Consider the following 14,503-nt stretch of genomic DNA (forward strand, 5'->3'; position numbering starts at 1 on the left):
CAACCTGTCCCATTTTTTTTTTTTTTTTTTTTTTTTTTTTTCCTAACCTGCTCTTCCCTAGATTTCTCTGCCAGGAACTAAAGGAATGTGAACTTGGTGTTCTCAGCACTTCCTCGCCCTCCTTTGCCCCTTTGCTCATTGAGGATCATCTTCTCATGCATTCTCCTTGGTGAACTCTGACCTGTTCAGAAAATGCCTTGTGGGTGTTCCTGGAATTTTTTTTTTTTTCAGGTTTTTTTTTTTTTTTTTTTTTTTTTTTTTTTTTTTTTTAGTTTTGCTATAGTGTCCACACACTCACCAGAGAAAGACAAAGAGAAAAAGAGAGGGAAAGTGAGAAATCACCCTCCAGGGGAGTGACCATGCCACAATCTCTTCTCCTCCATTCTCCACTCACAAACTACCAGGTCTGGGACTCAAACTGCACAGTCACCCCTGTGGGGTCCAGCTGCCTTAACCACCATGCCATTGGCTGGCCCTTATAGTGACTTTTTTTTTTTTTTCACAGTTACAGATACCTTCAAAATGTATAAAAAAGTAAAAACCGTCTGTGACCTTATTGTTCATACATTGATCTGATAGTTTTCTATCCAGTCTGTCCTCTATGAGTTGTTGTTTTTCTTTATAGAACTAGGACTGTACATTTTATAGACTTGCATAGAAGACAGAACATTTAATAGATGCTTCCTACTTTTTCCCACACCTAGAAACCAACTACTTCACAGTTTTAATCCTGTGTCTTTGACTAAAATATTATGAGCATTTCTCCCATGTCATTAAAGAATCTTCAAAAATAAGATTATTTTAAATGCATCATATCCCACTATGTGGTTGAACCAGTATTTTACTTTCCCTTTACGTATGTAATCTATTTTCCTGTTTTCTTTCTGCCTGGATTCAAATCCCATTCTGACTGTTTACTTGCTGTGAGACTTTGGACAAATCATTTAACTTCTTTATGTCTGAGTTTTTAGAGTTGTCAAAAGGGGATAGTAATTATTTCTTTTTTTGGGGGGGGGGTTTGCTGTAGGGAGCATGCACTTGCCAGAGAGACAGAGAGACAGGAAGAAAGAAATCATCCCCCCTGGGGAGATGGTCACACCACAATCCCTTCTCCCCCATTGTTCCCTTAGGATCTTGGGCACACATGCACACACGCCTGGCTTGAGTTTTAAGCCACCAGCTCCGAGACTTGAACCATGGTCGACTACATGGGAGTCCAGCAACGTAACCATTATGCCATCTACTAGTTCCATATTTCTTTATTTTAGGGTATTGTAAGTCAGTTAATATCTATTGAGTTATCAGAAAAGTCATGACACATTTTTGCATAGAAAAACACATCACGACTTTTCTGACAATCCAATATAAGACAGATAAAATACTTTCTATGTTAACACATATTGTGTTAGCTGTTGTTATTTATATCACATTCTTTTTTAAAGTATTTATTTATTTTCTAATCACAGAAATAATGAGTAATTCTCACTATAGAAAGCGAGAATATCAACAGATGGTGTAGTGGTTATGTCGCTGGACTTCCAAATGGCCGACCATGGTTCAAGTCCCAGACCAGTGGCTTGAAACTCATGCCAGGCACACGTGCATGGGTACCCAAAACCCCAAGAGGAGAATGAAGGAGAAGGGATTGCGGCATGGCTATCCCCCCCGGGGGGCCTTTCTCACTTTCTGTCTCTCTGTCTCTCCAGTGAGCACACACACCCTATAGCAAAAATCTCTCTCTAAAAAAAAAAAAAGAAAAGAAAAAAAAAAGAAAAGAAGAATATCACAGAAATAAATAGCATAAAATTTAGTTCCCATTTACCATATACACAACATATACACCAAACCATTAATGGTGGCTCTCTAAGATAATAGAATTATTGGAGACTAACTTTTCCAATTTTTTATGTATAATTTTTAAAATGTGAATGGATTCATTATACACACACACACACACATATATATATATATAAAATCTACACATTGTTTTGCAACTTGATTTTTTTTACTTCATAATATGAAGCCATCAGGAAAGTCATGATGCACATTTTTGTATAGATCAATACATCACAACTTTCCAGATTATCTATATATATTAAATATCTCTTCATGTAAATACTAGATTGATTTTGCATGTTCCTTTTAACCAGAGCATAATATTGCACTACGTGGCTGTGCCATAATTATCTATTTCCTTATCAATAGCTTTTTTCTGCCATCATTTTTGCTAACACAAATAGTGCCACAATGTACATCTTCATGTGTACATCCATGCATTTTCCCCTTGACCTTAGCCATAAGGTTAGAAGTGATCATGTGAGTTTTTTACAGAAGAAGTTCCCAGATGTGAACTCGCTGGTTCAGTGGGTATACAGTTGTTCAAAGGTTTTTAATAGTCATCGCCAAATTGCCCTCCACTAAGGTCAGACCAATTTAAACTCCCACCAGTGGTGTATGTCAGGGCTTTGTTTTCCCACCTGGGGAAATGAGTACAACAATGAGTATCGTTCTGGTGTCATCTCTGTCATTCTAACAGGGATAACTTAGGTGTCTCTACACAGGTATGTAATGGTATCTCTGAGTCATGGTGATTTTCTTTTAATAGTAGAGATGGCAAAACTGTTTTTATATGTTCAAGGATCACTTGTATTTCTTACAAAAATTGCCTGGTCATTGTTCTTCTTTGGTATATTTTTCTTTTGTGTCTTTGTTATTGATATGTAGGTACTTTATAATATTAATATAGTAAACTTCTATCTAGCACATATGTTTCACATATTTTCTCTACTGGTTTTCTTCTATCTTTTTTCTCTTTTGTCTTCAGATTGGATAATTTGTATAACCCATCTTCAAGGGTTTTTTTTGTTGTTGTTGTTGTTGTTGTTTTTACCTTGTTTCCCTGTCATTTTTGTTCTGTTAACAAGTCCATTGAATTAAATTCAAATATTGGTCTTTTTTCCAGTTAAAAATTTCCATTTGCCTCTTTTTTAAAATTTTCTGTTTTTCTGTCAAGAGTTCTTTTCTTGGGATCAGCAGGTGGCATGGTGTTTAAGGTGCTGGACTCCCCCATCGCTGACCATGGTTCAAGCCCCAGACCCAGTGGCTTAATATATATGGCATGTATGAATGCCTAAATAACTACCTAGGGTGAAAGAAGCCAGAAAGACTGTGGTTTGAGTCTCGGACTCTGGCTTGAAATACACCAGGCATGTGTGTGTTCATGCCCAAAATCCCAAAAGAAGAATAGAGTAGAAAAGATTATCATGTGGCCATTTCCTGTAGCAGGTGATTTCTCACTTTCCCTCTCTGTCTCTGTCTCTCTCTGGCTAGCTCATGCATCATATGGCAAAATCTAAAAACAAAAACAAACAAACAAACAAAATTCCTCTCTTCATTGGTTATAAGGATATTTTCTTTTATTTCATTGAGCATAGTTATAGTAGCTGCTTTAAAGTCCTTTCCTGACAATTCTAAGATTTGGATTATTTTAGGGTTGGTCTTTGTTGGTCATCTTTTCCCTTGAAGATGTTACCTTTTTTTGGTTCTTTGTATGTGCAGTACTTTTGGATTATACCCTAAACACTGGATATTTCTGGTTTTATTGTTTTGTTTTAGCATTCTATCTTGGGTAGACGTAAACTTCAAGCAGTCTTCTCTGAGGTGGACTCCCATCTCAGATCAATTCTTTCACCTTTAGCCGGATGACTCGTAGTCTGCCCATACACACATGATTCCGGGGCAACCCAGAGGTTTGGGCAGAGATGAATTTGAGGTTCTCTTTCCTTGGCTCTTTCTTTCTAGAACTCCCTTTTCACTCTCCAGCAACCCTGGTTGACTCAGGCTATTTCGTGGTTCCTCAAGTCAGAGAAATGTGGGCCCTTTGGTGGAGTTTTTATTGCCATGCACTGAACCCCATGGCGCCCTGTTCTTAGACCTCAGTCACAAGAGGTAATACATCCCACGCCGGCTGCTTCCTCCAAGCCTTGACTTGCATTCGGAATCTCTCTGCTTTGTTCTCTTTCAGGACTTGTCTATTTCTGTTTTGTTGTGTGTGTGTGTGTGTGTGTGTGTGTTTTCAGAGTGTATCATTATATACAGATGGATCCATCTATTATGAGTTCATCCTTTACCAGAAATAGAAATACAGGTTTCTATTTGTTTATTTATATGTAAGTTTAATTTTGTTTTTACCTAGTCAAGTGCATCCATCTTTTCGTTTGCAGCTTCTGAAGTGGGTCGCCTGCTTGGAACTCTCTTTGAGTCTAGAAACTACCCCATGAGTTTAAAAAAAAATTTCCAGAGTGGTTAGAACTTAAATTTATGTTGGTCTTACTTTTTTTTCAAGGTAAAATGGAACAATGCTGAAGTCATTGTTACTGTCGTTTCCATGGGACTAGAGAGGTAGAGAGAGAGGGGTGGAACCAAGGGGCTGGAACGAGTCAGATTTTGTAATCGGCTGTGCATTGTGGGGAGTGAGCAGTGACCGAGGCTCACGCTGGGACACAGGGCAATGGTCTTGATGAAGAGTATTTTAGGACTGGTGGGTGTCATTCTTCAGTTTGGCCAGACCATCTCTCCTGCTGCATCCAATTCATGTTCAACTCACCCCAGCTACGGAAGTGTGCCCCAGCAGGACGTGGGGATTGTCTGCTGGGCTCTAGCTCTGAGGTGCGCTTGCTCTGCTTACTCAGAAAGGCAGCTGAACATGGTGTTCACAGCTTTGGCTTTGAAGTTAGGCAAACCTAGGCCCAGACTTTGACTCTGCCATGGTTTGCTGCTTAACTTCTCTTTTTATGAAATGGGCAAAAGGACGGTATCATTTCACAGTGCTGTGAGGAGTTTGGGGAGAACAAGACTTAACCTGGGGTAGACTCACCGCGTGAGTATCAGTTTGCTAGGCTGTTGGGTCAGAGATGTGGCATTTTGCCACTCACCTGTGGCCTTGGACAAGCTCTGCAGTCTCTGGTTCTGTCTGCAGGAATTTCCACGTCTGGAATGAAGCCTGGTTTGTGCGGACTGACCTGGGCCCTTCATACAGTGGATGGCAAGTGCTGGATGCTACCCCCCAGGAGAGGAGCCAAGGTAACCAGACCTCTGCCAGTCATTCTCTGGGCATAGCTCTAGGTCGTGAGCCTCTCAGTTATTTACAGCAGTGGACAGCGGCATGGGGAAGCAACCTCAAAGCCCTCTCTACCTCTAGAAAGTATCATGGGATGAAAACATATTTTTAAATACTTATTTATATAATGTTATTTGCTATCATTATAATTTTTTAATTGGCTATAGTCTATGTGCACTCACTAGTGAGAGACAGAGAGAAAGTGAGAAAGCAAGCCACCGGGTCCGGGACTTGAACTGTGGTCAGCCACGTGGGAGTCCAGCACCTTAATCACCAAGCCTCCTGCTGGCCCCCAAACCAAAATATTTTTTAAATTAAAAAAAGTCTTCTCTCCTAATTTTGTTTGACTCCAGCTGCTATTTTAAAGGGGTTCCTTCCATGCACCCACACTTCCTCTCTTTTATGGCTGCCGCAGAAGCCCCAGCTTGTGCCAGGCAGGAAACAAGCCTTCCTCTGCCAATAACGATGTTCCTGTACCACCCCTGGTAGCCTCCCCTGCTCAGTGCAGAAAACTGTGGCTCCCCATTGCCCTTGGGATTGAGTCCACAGTCCCCGCTCAACTCGAGACCCCCATGATCATGGCCTCAGCAGCTCTCCCACCTTCAAGTGTGTTCCTCCACCCAGCTGAGCTCTCCTGCAGGCCGCCTGCCTTTCCCCGGCCTCTCTCTCCTTCACCCCATCACTCTGGGCCCCAGGCTCTCTGAGAGCCTCTCCTTTTCCCTCCTCTTCCCTTTGCCCTCCTTTGACCTCTAGAATATGTCTAGTCAGGAACCTTCATTTAAACTTCTCTCAAACTTTTTTTTTTAATTATAAAGTGCATTTTTAGAAAGATTTTTAAAAGTGTGTGTTCTAAAAAAATTTAGAAAAACTCTTACCCCTACCCACACCCTAATCCCTAGCCCCTCTTCCAGAAGCAATGCAAGGTGACTTTATTTGGGGCTGGGTGATAACCTTCTAGACATTTTTTATGCCACTGTCTTTCAAACTTGTTATTGCACTCCATTAGTGGTTCTAAACTCAAGTTAGTGGCTTAAGACCGCCACTTTTTAAAATTTATTTTTATTGAACTTTAGTATTATTATTATTATTATTTTCCAGTTTGATCAGAGAGAGGCAGAGAAAGAGAGGGAAAGTGAGAAAGCAAGCCGCCAGGTCTGGGACTTGAACCGTGGCCAGCCATGAGAGAGTCCAGTGGCTTTAACCACCAAACTACCTGCTGACCCCAAGACCACCACTTTTTTTTTTTTTGAGAGTTTTTTTTTTTTTTTTTCACTATAGGGCGCGTGCGCTCGCCAGACAGACAGAGAGAGACAGAGAGACAGAAAGCGAGAAATCACCCCCCAGGGGGGATGGTCACGCCACAATCCCTTCTCCTCCATTCTCCTCTCGGGATCTTGGGCACACACACACACACACGCCCGGCGTGAGTTTTAAGCCACCGGGTCCGGGATGCGAACTGCGGTCAACTACGTGGGAGTCCAGCGACATAGCCATTACGCTAACTGCTGGTTCCCAAGACCACCACTTTTAAAATAACATGAAAATGAAATAGAATGGGAAAGGCAAAAATAAATATTCAATGGACATGGGGCCCTGCAGGTGACATAGTGGTTTAGGAGTTGCATTCCCACATGGCTGACCACAGTTCAAGTCCTGGACCTGGTGGCTTGCTTTCTCACCCTCTCTCTCTCTCTCTCTCTCCCTCTCTGGTCAAATTTAAATAAATAAATAAATAAAGTTAAATAAAATAATTATTTTTTTATAAAAAGTTCACTGGACACAGTAAGCCTAAGTGTTGCCCTGTGAAACTTTGGTCTCAGCATCACATGTGTGCCGAGGTGTCAAAGGGATTTCTTTATAGAAACCATAGTTTTAAGAAGTTGAAAATCACTGCTCCATGGGCATAAAATGTGTGTGTGTGTATAGTTTGTTTTGTAAACACAAATGGAATGATATTCTTCTATACGTACTCGCTTTCAGCTGGACACTCCTCGAGTGAAATGGTATCTGGATGTTCCCGCCTTTCTGTCTGCCTAAGGACTCATGCTGAGTGCTAGAGAGAGGCAACAGGACTTGGAGCTCAGAGAACCACGAAACTCTGGGCTGGATATTCAGGGCAGTTTTCCAGGAATAGGAGGGTGATGACTTCCCAGGGCAGAATAATTGGCAGAGGTGAAAAAGCAGATGCAACCCTGAGCATGAGACAGCAAGTCTTTCCTCTTTAGGAAACAAGCCAAGGGCACCGGGTCAGCATGGATTAGGCACCCCCTGAATGCAACACTGAGTCACTCTTATGTAGAGGTGGAGTTTGACCAGGTGTCATTGCAGAAAAGTAACCATAGCTCGGCAGGGTCTCTGCTCAGGCCCAGATGAGTGGGGCAGACAGTCAAGGTTGAAGGAGTTTGGGCAGGGTAGAGACCAAGAGCTGGGATAATCATGGGACACCCAAAGAGGAGAAGGCCTTGGGTGGGCAGGGGTTGCTGTGGATGGGCCAAGCCTTGGTACGCATCCAACCTCTGCTTCCTGGCCACCAGGGGTGTTCCAGTGCGGTCCTGCTTCCGTTATTGCTGTCAAAGAAGGAGATGTGAACCTGGACTTCGACATGCCCTTTGTCTTCTCGGAGGTGAATGCTGACCGCACCACCTGGATCGAAGATCCTTCCAACGGCACCCAGAGGAAGAACTCCGTGGACCCTCGCTCCGTTGGCAGGTACATCAGCACCAAGGCAGTGGGCAGCAACTCTCGCGTGGACGTCACAGAGAAGTACAAGTACCCAGAAGGTAGGAGGGGTGCTGAGGAACACGGGACTTGATGGTGGGGGGGGAAGGCTTGGAGGGTGGAGAGGTGAAAACACTTCCTCCTCCCCCTTCGTTCACCACCAGTTCTGCCTGAATGCTAGGACTGCTCCCTGGTGTCTAGTGCTCAGTTCTCCAACTATTCCTAGTCAGGACAAAACCCGGTGGCAGTCGCAGGGCCCATGGAAGTTTGCTGCAGGGCACGGGCCGTTGCCAGCCCAGCTAGCCCTTCTCATCTCCAGCTATATCCCTTTCTCAAGTGCACAGGTGAGGTGACAGCACTGTGACAAAACATCACAGGGAGAGACATGGAAGGCTCCCAATGGTCTTGAGAGAGATTTCTCAGTTAGACCAGGGCCCCTAGCCTCTGAGAAATGAGCAGAAAACTTCATCTGAAAAAGAATGGAAATAAAGAAACCCAGAGACACGGGCTAGGGCCCCAAGAAGCAGGTGAGGAGTGATCACATGGGAAGCTGGATCTCAAGTCTGGGAAACCTCAGACACCCATGCCAGTGCTGGTCCCCTAGAGTCACCATGGAAGGCCAGTTGGAATGAAGCTGGCTTTCCTCCAATCATGTTGGTTTCTCACAAGTTGCTTTTGGAACAAGCAGGATCTCTCTTCGAGGATTCTCAGTGGTGACAAAAGTTCTGCATGTGAAGGTGAAGTTCATTTAGAAACAGCTGAAAGTAATTTAGTGCTTGCTCCAGTCGTCTACAGTCACTCCTTAACGGGGTCAACATTGCACTCTTTCTATCATGCTTTGAAAGAGTTGGTTCAGTTCATCCTCAGTCAGTTCCAAGGGGTCAAGAAATGTATTGTCATAAAGATGCCTATGGCACTTCCTAAAGGGAGCCCCAAATCTCTGAGCAATTGATGGCTATTGGTGTTGACCAGAGTTTCCAAAAGAGGAAAGTTGAGCAGAAGAGACAGGGTCTGGCTTCAAGTCCCAAAGGCCAACCGCTCTAGGTCCTGGGATTTGTGGCCATTTTGAGGCCTCAGTTTGGCCCCAGTCTGCTGCTGCAGGCCGTCCCCAGGTTGAGGTTTGAAGGACTTTTCTCCCAGGCACTTAGCATGTACTGAGTCCCTTCCCAGTGCCTGCTCTATCTCTCTGCAGCAGAGAACACTACGCATGGGACCAGTGAGGCAGACATAGCCCAACATTTTCAATAGTGCCGTGATGTAGAAATAAGAGTAGTGGTCCACAAATAACCTAGGTCAGAAGGTGAACTCCAGTCCTACCTCTTATAACTGCAGCCTCAAGCAGGTGTCTTATGATCTCTGATCCCTTGTTTCCTTACCCATGAAATGAGAATGGCAACGCCCATCTTTGGTTGGATTTAAATGAGCTACTGTACACAGAGTGCTGAGAACAGTTCCTGGCGCACAGTGAGCCCTTCATAAATAGCAGCGGTGATCCTATCAATTTGAACATCTGTAGCCTCATTGAACATGACCTCCCAAGGTGCCTGTGTTGCAGGCACTCCTTCCACTGATACAGGATCCCATGGGTTCCTCTCCTTACTTATTCTCATGCCTTAATCTTGCCTCTCGTGGGCTCCGACTGTCCCAGCCAAACCTCCTAAGCAATAGAGCCGGTCCAGGTAATGGCCAGGTTGCAGGCGGTCCCTGCAAGAGTCCTGGCAATGCCCGGCCTGCGTGACAGCAGGACAGATTACCCTACCTGATGTTGCCCAGCTCTTCTTACCTAATGATACCAGCTTGTCCCTGAGTGCCCTGGGGAGGAAAAGCTCGTAAAATGATTGCTAAGCGTTCACACGATAGCAACCCCAAAGGGAGAAAACAGCAGCAGGAAGCTTAGACTTGAGTAAGCCCATCAGGTGACCTATATAGGCACTGAGGCTCTGAGCATCATTGTGCAGACACACCTGCTTCGAGGTCACAGGCACAGAAGCCTCAGATCCCTGCACAGCCATCAGCCTTGGGTGTGGACTTATCACTCGACTAGAGAATGGGAAGGCACCAGAAGGAACCCAACCCATCAGGAGCTATCAGCTTGGGTAATCTGACAGCCTGCCTCTTTTTCAGTAGGGTGTGAGGGAAGAACCTTAGACCGGGGAATCAGACACCTGGGAACTGCCCCCGTCTCTGCCTCTAGTCCCCAGAGTGGCCTGGGCCAAGGGCTCCTCTTCTTAGGACCTTAATGCTAACATGATGGAACTGGCTGAGTTGACCTCTGAAGTCCCTGCCATTTGTTACATGGGAAAGGGCTTGCTGAGTTGTGAAGTGCCATCCATACTAATTTATGAACCTCCCAGGTTGGTTGGGGAAGGTGGGAGACCACAGTATGACCTGCAGATGGAAGGAAACGTGATCACACTTTGTTGTGTACATCTGCCCCTGTTCTTGGAAGACCGATGCGTTCTTCGTACAGATCTATCTTCAGGTCAAACAGGAAACCTTGTGTGAACTGCTTAGTCAGCCTTAGCTCATAGGCTTGAAATTGATTACTCAGCTCTTAGTGCCCAAAGAGCCATCCAGGGTATATCCCTGACGTTCTCCAAGGGCTGTTTATGCCACCACCCTCAGCAGCACCCATAACCTGAATCAGACTCAGGAAACCCATTCTCTTATTCAGCCCTTGCATTTCAAACCTGAAAGCTCTCAACAATTTCAACTAGTCATACCTTGGAACCATACTGGCCATGGGAAGTTGTCAACTGGCACAAACCAGAACATCACTCCTTGATTCTCAGTGTCTTTAGAAACAAGGGAGAAGAGCACGGTGAAGTGTTTTGAAAAAAATTTTAATTAAGTGAGCTCTAAATCATAACCTTGCTTTTGCTTACAGATTCATTCTAATGTTATTCAGTTCCATTTTTGTTATTTTAAAAAATGTAACTATCTGTTCTTAAAGTTTCACAGATATTTTATCAGAAAAAATAATGAAATCTAACTTAAAGAGCATAAGGAACATGCCATATAGTAAATTTTTTTTAGAGGTTCTTTCTATAGAAAGACAGAGAGAGACAGAAAGCGAGAAATCACCCCCCCCCGGGGGGGGGATGGCCATGCAGCAATCCCTTCTCCTCCATTCTCCTCTCGGGATCTTGGGCACGCACGCACACACGACCGGCGTGAGTTTAAGCCACTGGGTCTGGGACTTGAACCGCGGTCGATTACATGGGAGTTCAGCGACATAGCCATTATGCTAACTATTGTAAAATGGTTGCTAAGCATTCACACGATAGCAACCCCAAAGAGAGAAAACAGCAGCAGGAAGCTTAGACTTGAGTAAACCCATCAGGTGACCTATATATAGGCACTGAGGCTCTGAGCATCATTGTGCAGACACACATATAGTAATTCTGTAAAAGGGCTGATAAACCTTGCCCTGGGAAACTTAGAACTGACTGAGAAAGCACTAGAGACTAGCTGGTCAGCGAGCTTCATGGTAAGGGGGAGGACTAGAGACCTGAAGCAGTGAGACACCTCCTGGGCACTGTGGCGCCGCAGTGGAGCTAGTGTCCGTCCCATGCCACCTTTCTAGGAGAGGCAGTATCCTTTGTCCAGGTTGCCAGCACAACTCTGGGATGCTTCTGTCTTCTCCCACTGCACAGACTCCAGCATGGAAAGACAAGTGTTCCAGAAGGCTATGGGGAAACTTAAGCCCAATGCGTCATTCGGCCCTACATCTTCGAGGGGTATGGAACGAGAGGAACGGGAGCCTAGCATCTCTGGGAAGTTCAAGGTCATGGGGGTCCTAGCAGTGGGCAAAGAAGTCGACCTGGCCCTGATACTCAAAAACCTGACCACTGATGTGAAGACGGTGACCGTGAACATGACCGCCTGGACCATTGTCTACAATGGCACGCTTGTCCACGAGGTGTTCAAGGACTCCATCACTGTGTCCCTGGACCCCGAAGAAGGTAGCTTGTTCTGTACCTGGTGGGACTCCCCAAATCTAAGGTAGTTGATCATCCTTCTCAAGTGTTCTTACTGGGCTCCGGGTTAGTCAGCTAACTAAGGATAGGTAACAAAGGGCCTCTGTGGGTAAGCCTTGGGTTTTGATGCCTTGGAAATTGCTGTCACTGAGAACAGTGAAGGTTAGAGTGGTGCCAACTCTTTTGTGCCCTGGGGGAAGAAGGAGGGAGTGTCGGCAGTTCGTAGCCATGGCACAATACACCCTTCAGGTATATACTAGCTTGTGCAGTTGGCAGAGTATGTCCTAATACTCTGCCTCACTTGACCCTCTCTCTCTCTCTCTCTCTCTCATTATTTATTTATTGTCTTTTTTTTTTTAATTTGCTATCAGGCACATGTGCTCACTAGAAAGAGCCAGAGAGAGAGGAAAATGAGAAAACAAGCCGCCATATCTGGCACTCGAACCATAGTCAGTATAGTCAATCATGTGGGAGTCCAGCACCTTAACCATCATGCCACCTGCTGGTCCCTCACTTTCTTTTTAAAATGTAATTCAATTTAATTTCTTTTTCAGTTGCCAGAGGGTGCATGCTTACCAAAGAGAGAGAGAGAGAGAGAGAGACCCTCCATGGGGCGAGCTCACTCCACAATCCTCTTTTCCTCTATTTCTCTAACCTGTCAGGACTTGGGGCACACATACACATGCCCTATTTTTCAAGCTATTGGGGCTGGGACTCAAGCCACATTCGGCCATGTGGTATCCGGCTCCCAGTGCATAGCCCTTGTGTGGCTGGCCTTCTTTTAAAAGGCAGATTTCAGTACCCATTCTGAAGAGGCAGAAACTAGTGCTTAGAGAGATTTGCGGCCTGCTTAAAAGATTAAATGTCCTAGCTAGTAAGTGGCAATGCTGGGATTTGGGTGCTAGATTACCTGATGCTAGTCCAACACCACTCCCTGCCTTCTGTGTTCTGTGCCGCCACACCCCTACACATGCTACCCTCCTTCTCACCTCACCTCACCCCTCAGTAAATCACTTCTTGGGTGTGACCCTGAAAGGGTTGCAGGATACCCCAGGTTCTTGAACCCTCTCGTCCACTGGTCTCCCACAGCTGCCAGGGGCTGGTGGAGTCTCGATTCGTGAGGACAGTGACAGGTGCTCTTGGAGGAGAAGTGACGCCTTGCTTCTGGTAGCATGGAGGGGACGAGAGCAAGGTGGAGCGGGTACAGCTTGGTCCTGCAGGAGGATTAGACAGCAGGTGTGCCCACACTGGCAAAATCCTTTCAGCTCTGACGAAAAGTTTGGATTTCCAGAGCAGATTAACAAGGGTGGGGTGGTTATTTGTTTCATATAAGGGACTATTAAAAACTGATTAATTATACAGCCTAGCTGGCAAGAATTCTGTCTGCAGAGAAACTGAGAGGTGGCACACCTGGCAGAAGGCGGCATCCCTCCCCGTCTTCGGTCTGCTGGCAGACCTTAGGCAGAAATCGTCTCAATATCAGAGGCAACAGCCAGGGTGCTATTTACCTTTGAAGTTCAAGGGAAGAACTACTTCTGGAGGCCAAAATTAATGCATGTGAAGGAACTGGTTTTTTTATCTTTTGCAAGAGAAATGAGAATGGGGGAAGAGGCAGGTGAAATCCTAGAGAACTGACGTGACCATGTACTGGGGTGACCCTGGCTAAGTCTCTTCCCCTTTTGAGACCGCAGTGTTCATTGACTGACAGGGTTGGACCAGTTGATGCAAGGGCCTCACCATATTTGGGGCAACCTTGGCGACATCTTTAGTCCTAAAAGCAAAGGTGGCTTCCATAAAGGGGCCTCAAAGAGTATATGACGCCGTGAGTGCAGGTGTCCCCTCGGGCCACCCAGCACAACTGCATGAGGGAAAAGAGTGCCCAGGACCACCAGAGGAGAGAGAGGGCCTCAGGGTCTGCGGCATCAGAAAAGGGGCCTGTAGCTGGGAGAGGAGCCAGGGAAATGAAGAGCAGCTGGGGGACGGGGGGCATTTCCATGTGGTGGAACCACATGAGTCAAAGCATGAAGGTGAAAAGTCACCTGATTTGTCTAAAGCACAAGAAATTTGGAGGATTCTTTCCTGGAGAAGTGAGTTGGGCTTGAGCGATGTAAGGCCAGGTTGAACTTCATCCCTGAGGAAGAGTTTGGAAGTGGCACGAAAGAGGGGCGACATGGTTTAGAAAAAAATACATAGTCTTTTAAAACTTCGTCTTACTGGTGTGTGGATGAATGGAAGCCGGAGAGACCAGAGGCAGAAAGGTGCTTGAGGATTGCTGTTGCAATAAAATCTCAGGTTATTAGATGACTGGGAGGAGCCTAAGCATTCATTTAGCCAATCTCCTGGCTTCCCTTCCCAGTTATTAATGTGCTGTCATCGTTATTGCTATGCCATTAGGCAATCAGTTAACATCCATATGGTTCCCTGCCCCTTAAAGGAAACTTGCCCTCCGACATTTCTCAGGATGGGGGGAAGCAGCAGCAGCCTTAGCCCCTGCAAGCCCATCCTGCTGGGAGTCTGCCCAGCCAGCCAGAGTCTGGTTTCTCCCTGGGCCCTGCTCTGGTGGCTGCCCAGAACAGGGGATGGCTTCCTGGGGGCCTGGTCCAGAGGAGGCTCAGTCAAGCCCTGGTCTGTAGATACTCCTGCCAGCTTGCACTGACTGGCCTTGTGTGAGTTCTGTAGAAAGCTC

General features: G+C 45.6%; 1 protein-coding gene across 1 annotated transcript in view; it reads left to right on the forward strand.

Moving 5' to 3' along the window:
- TGM3 (transglutaminase 3) overlaps positions 1 to 14,503 on the forward strand; it is a 164,834-nt gene that overhangs the window by 145,195 nt on the left and 5,136 nt on the right. The window contains exons 9-11 of the mRNA XM_006163928.3: positions 4,979 to 5,082; positions 7,654 to 7,899; positions 11,494 to 11,802. Coding sequence (XP_006163990.1) covers positions 4,979 to 5,082; positions 7,654 to 7,899; positions 11,494 to 11,802 — 659 coding nt within the window. The remainder of the gene's footprint in view (positions 1 to 4,978; positions 5,083 to 7,653; positions 7,900 to 11,493; positions 11,803 to 14,503) is intronic.

This window comes from Tupaia chinensis, unplaced genomic scaffold (genome assembly GCF_000334495.1).
Source record: "Tupaia chinensis unplaced genomic scaffold, TupChi_1.0 Scaffold143574_1, whole genome shotgun sequence".
NCBI lineage: Eukaryota > Metazoa > Chordata > Mammalia > Scandentia > Tupaiidae > Tupaia > Tupaia belangeri.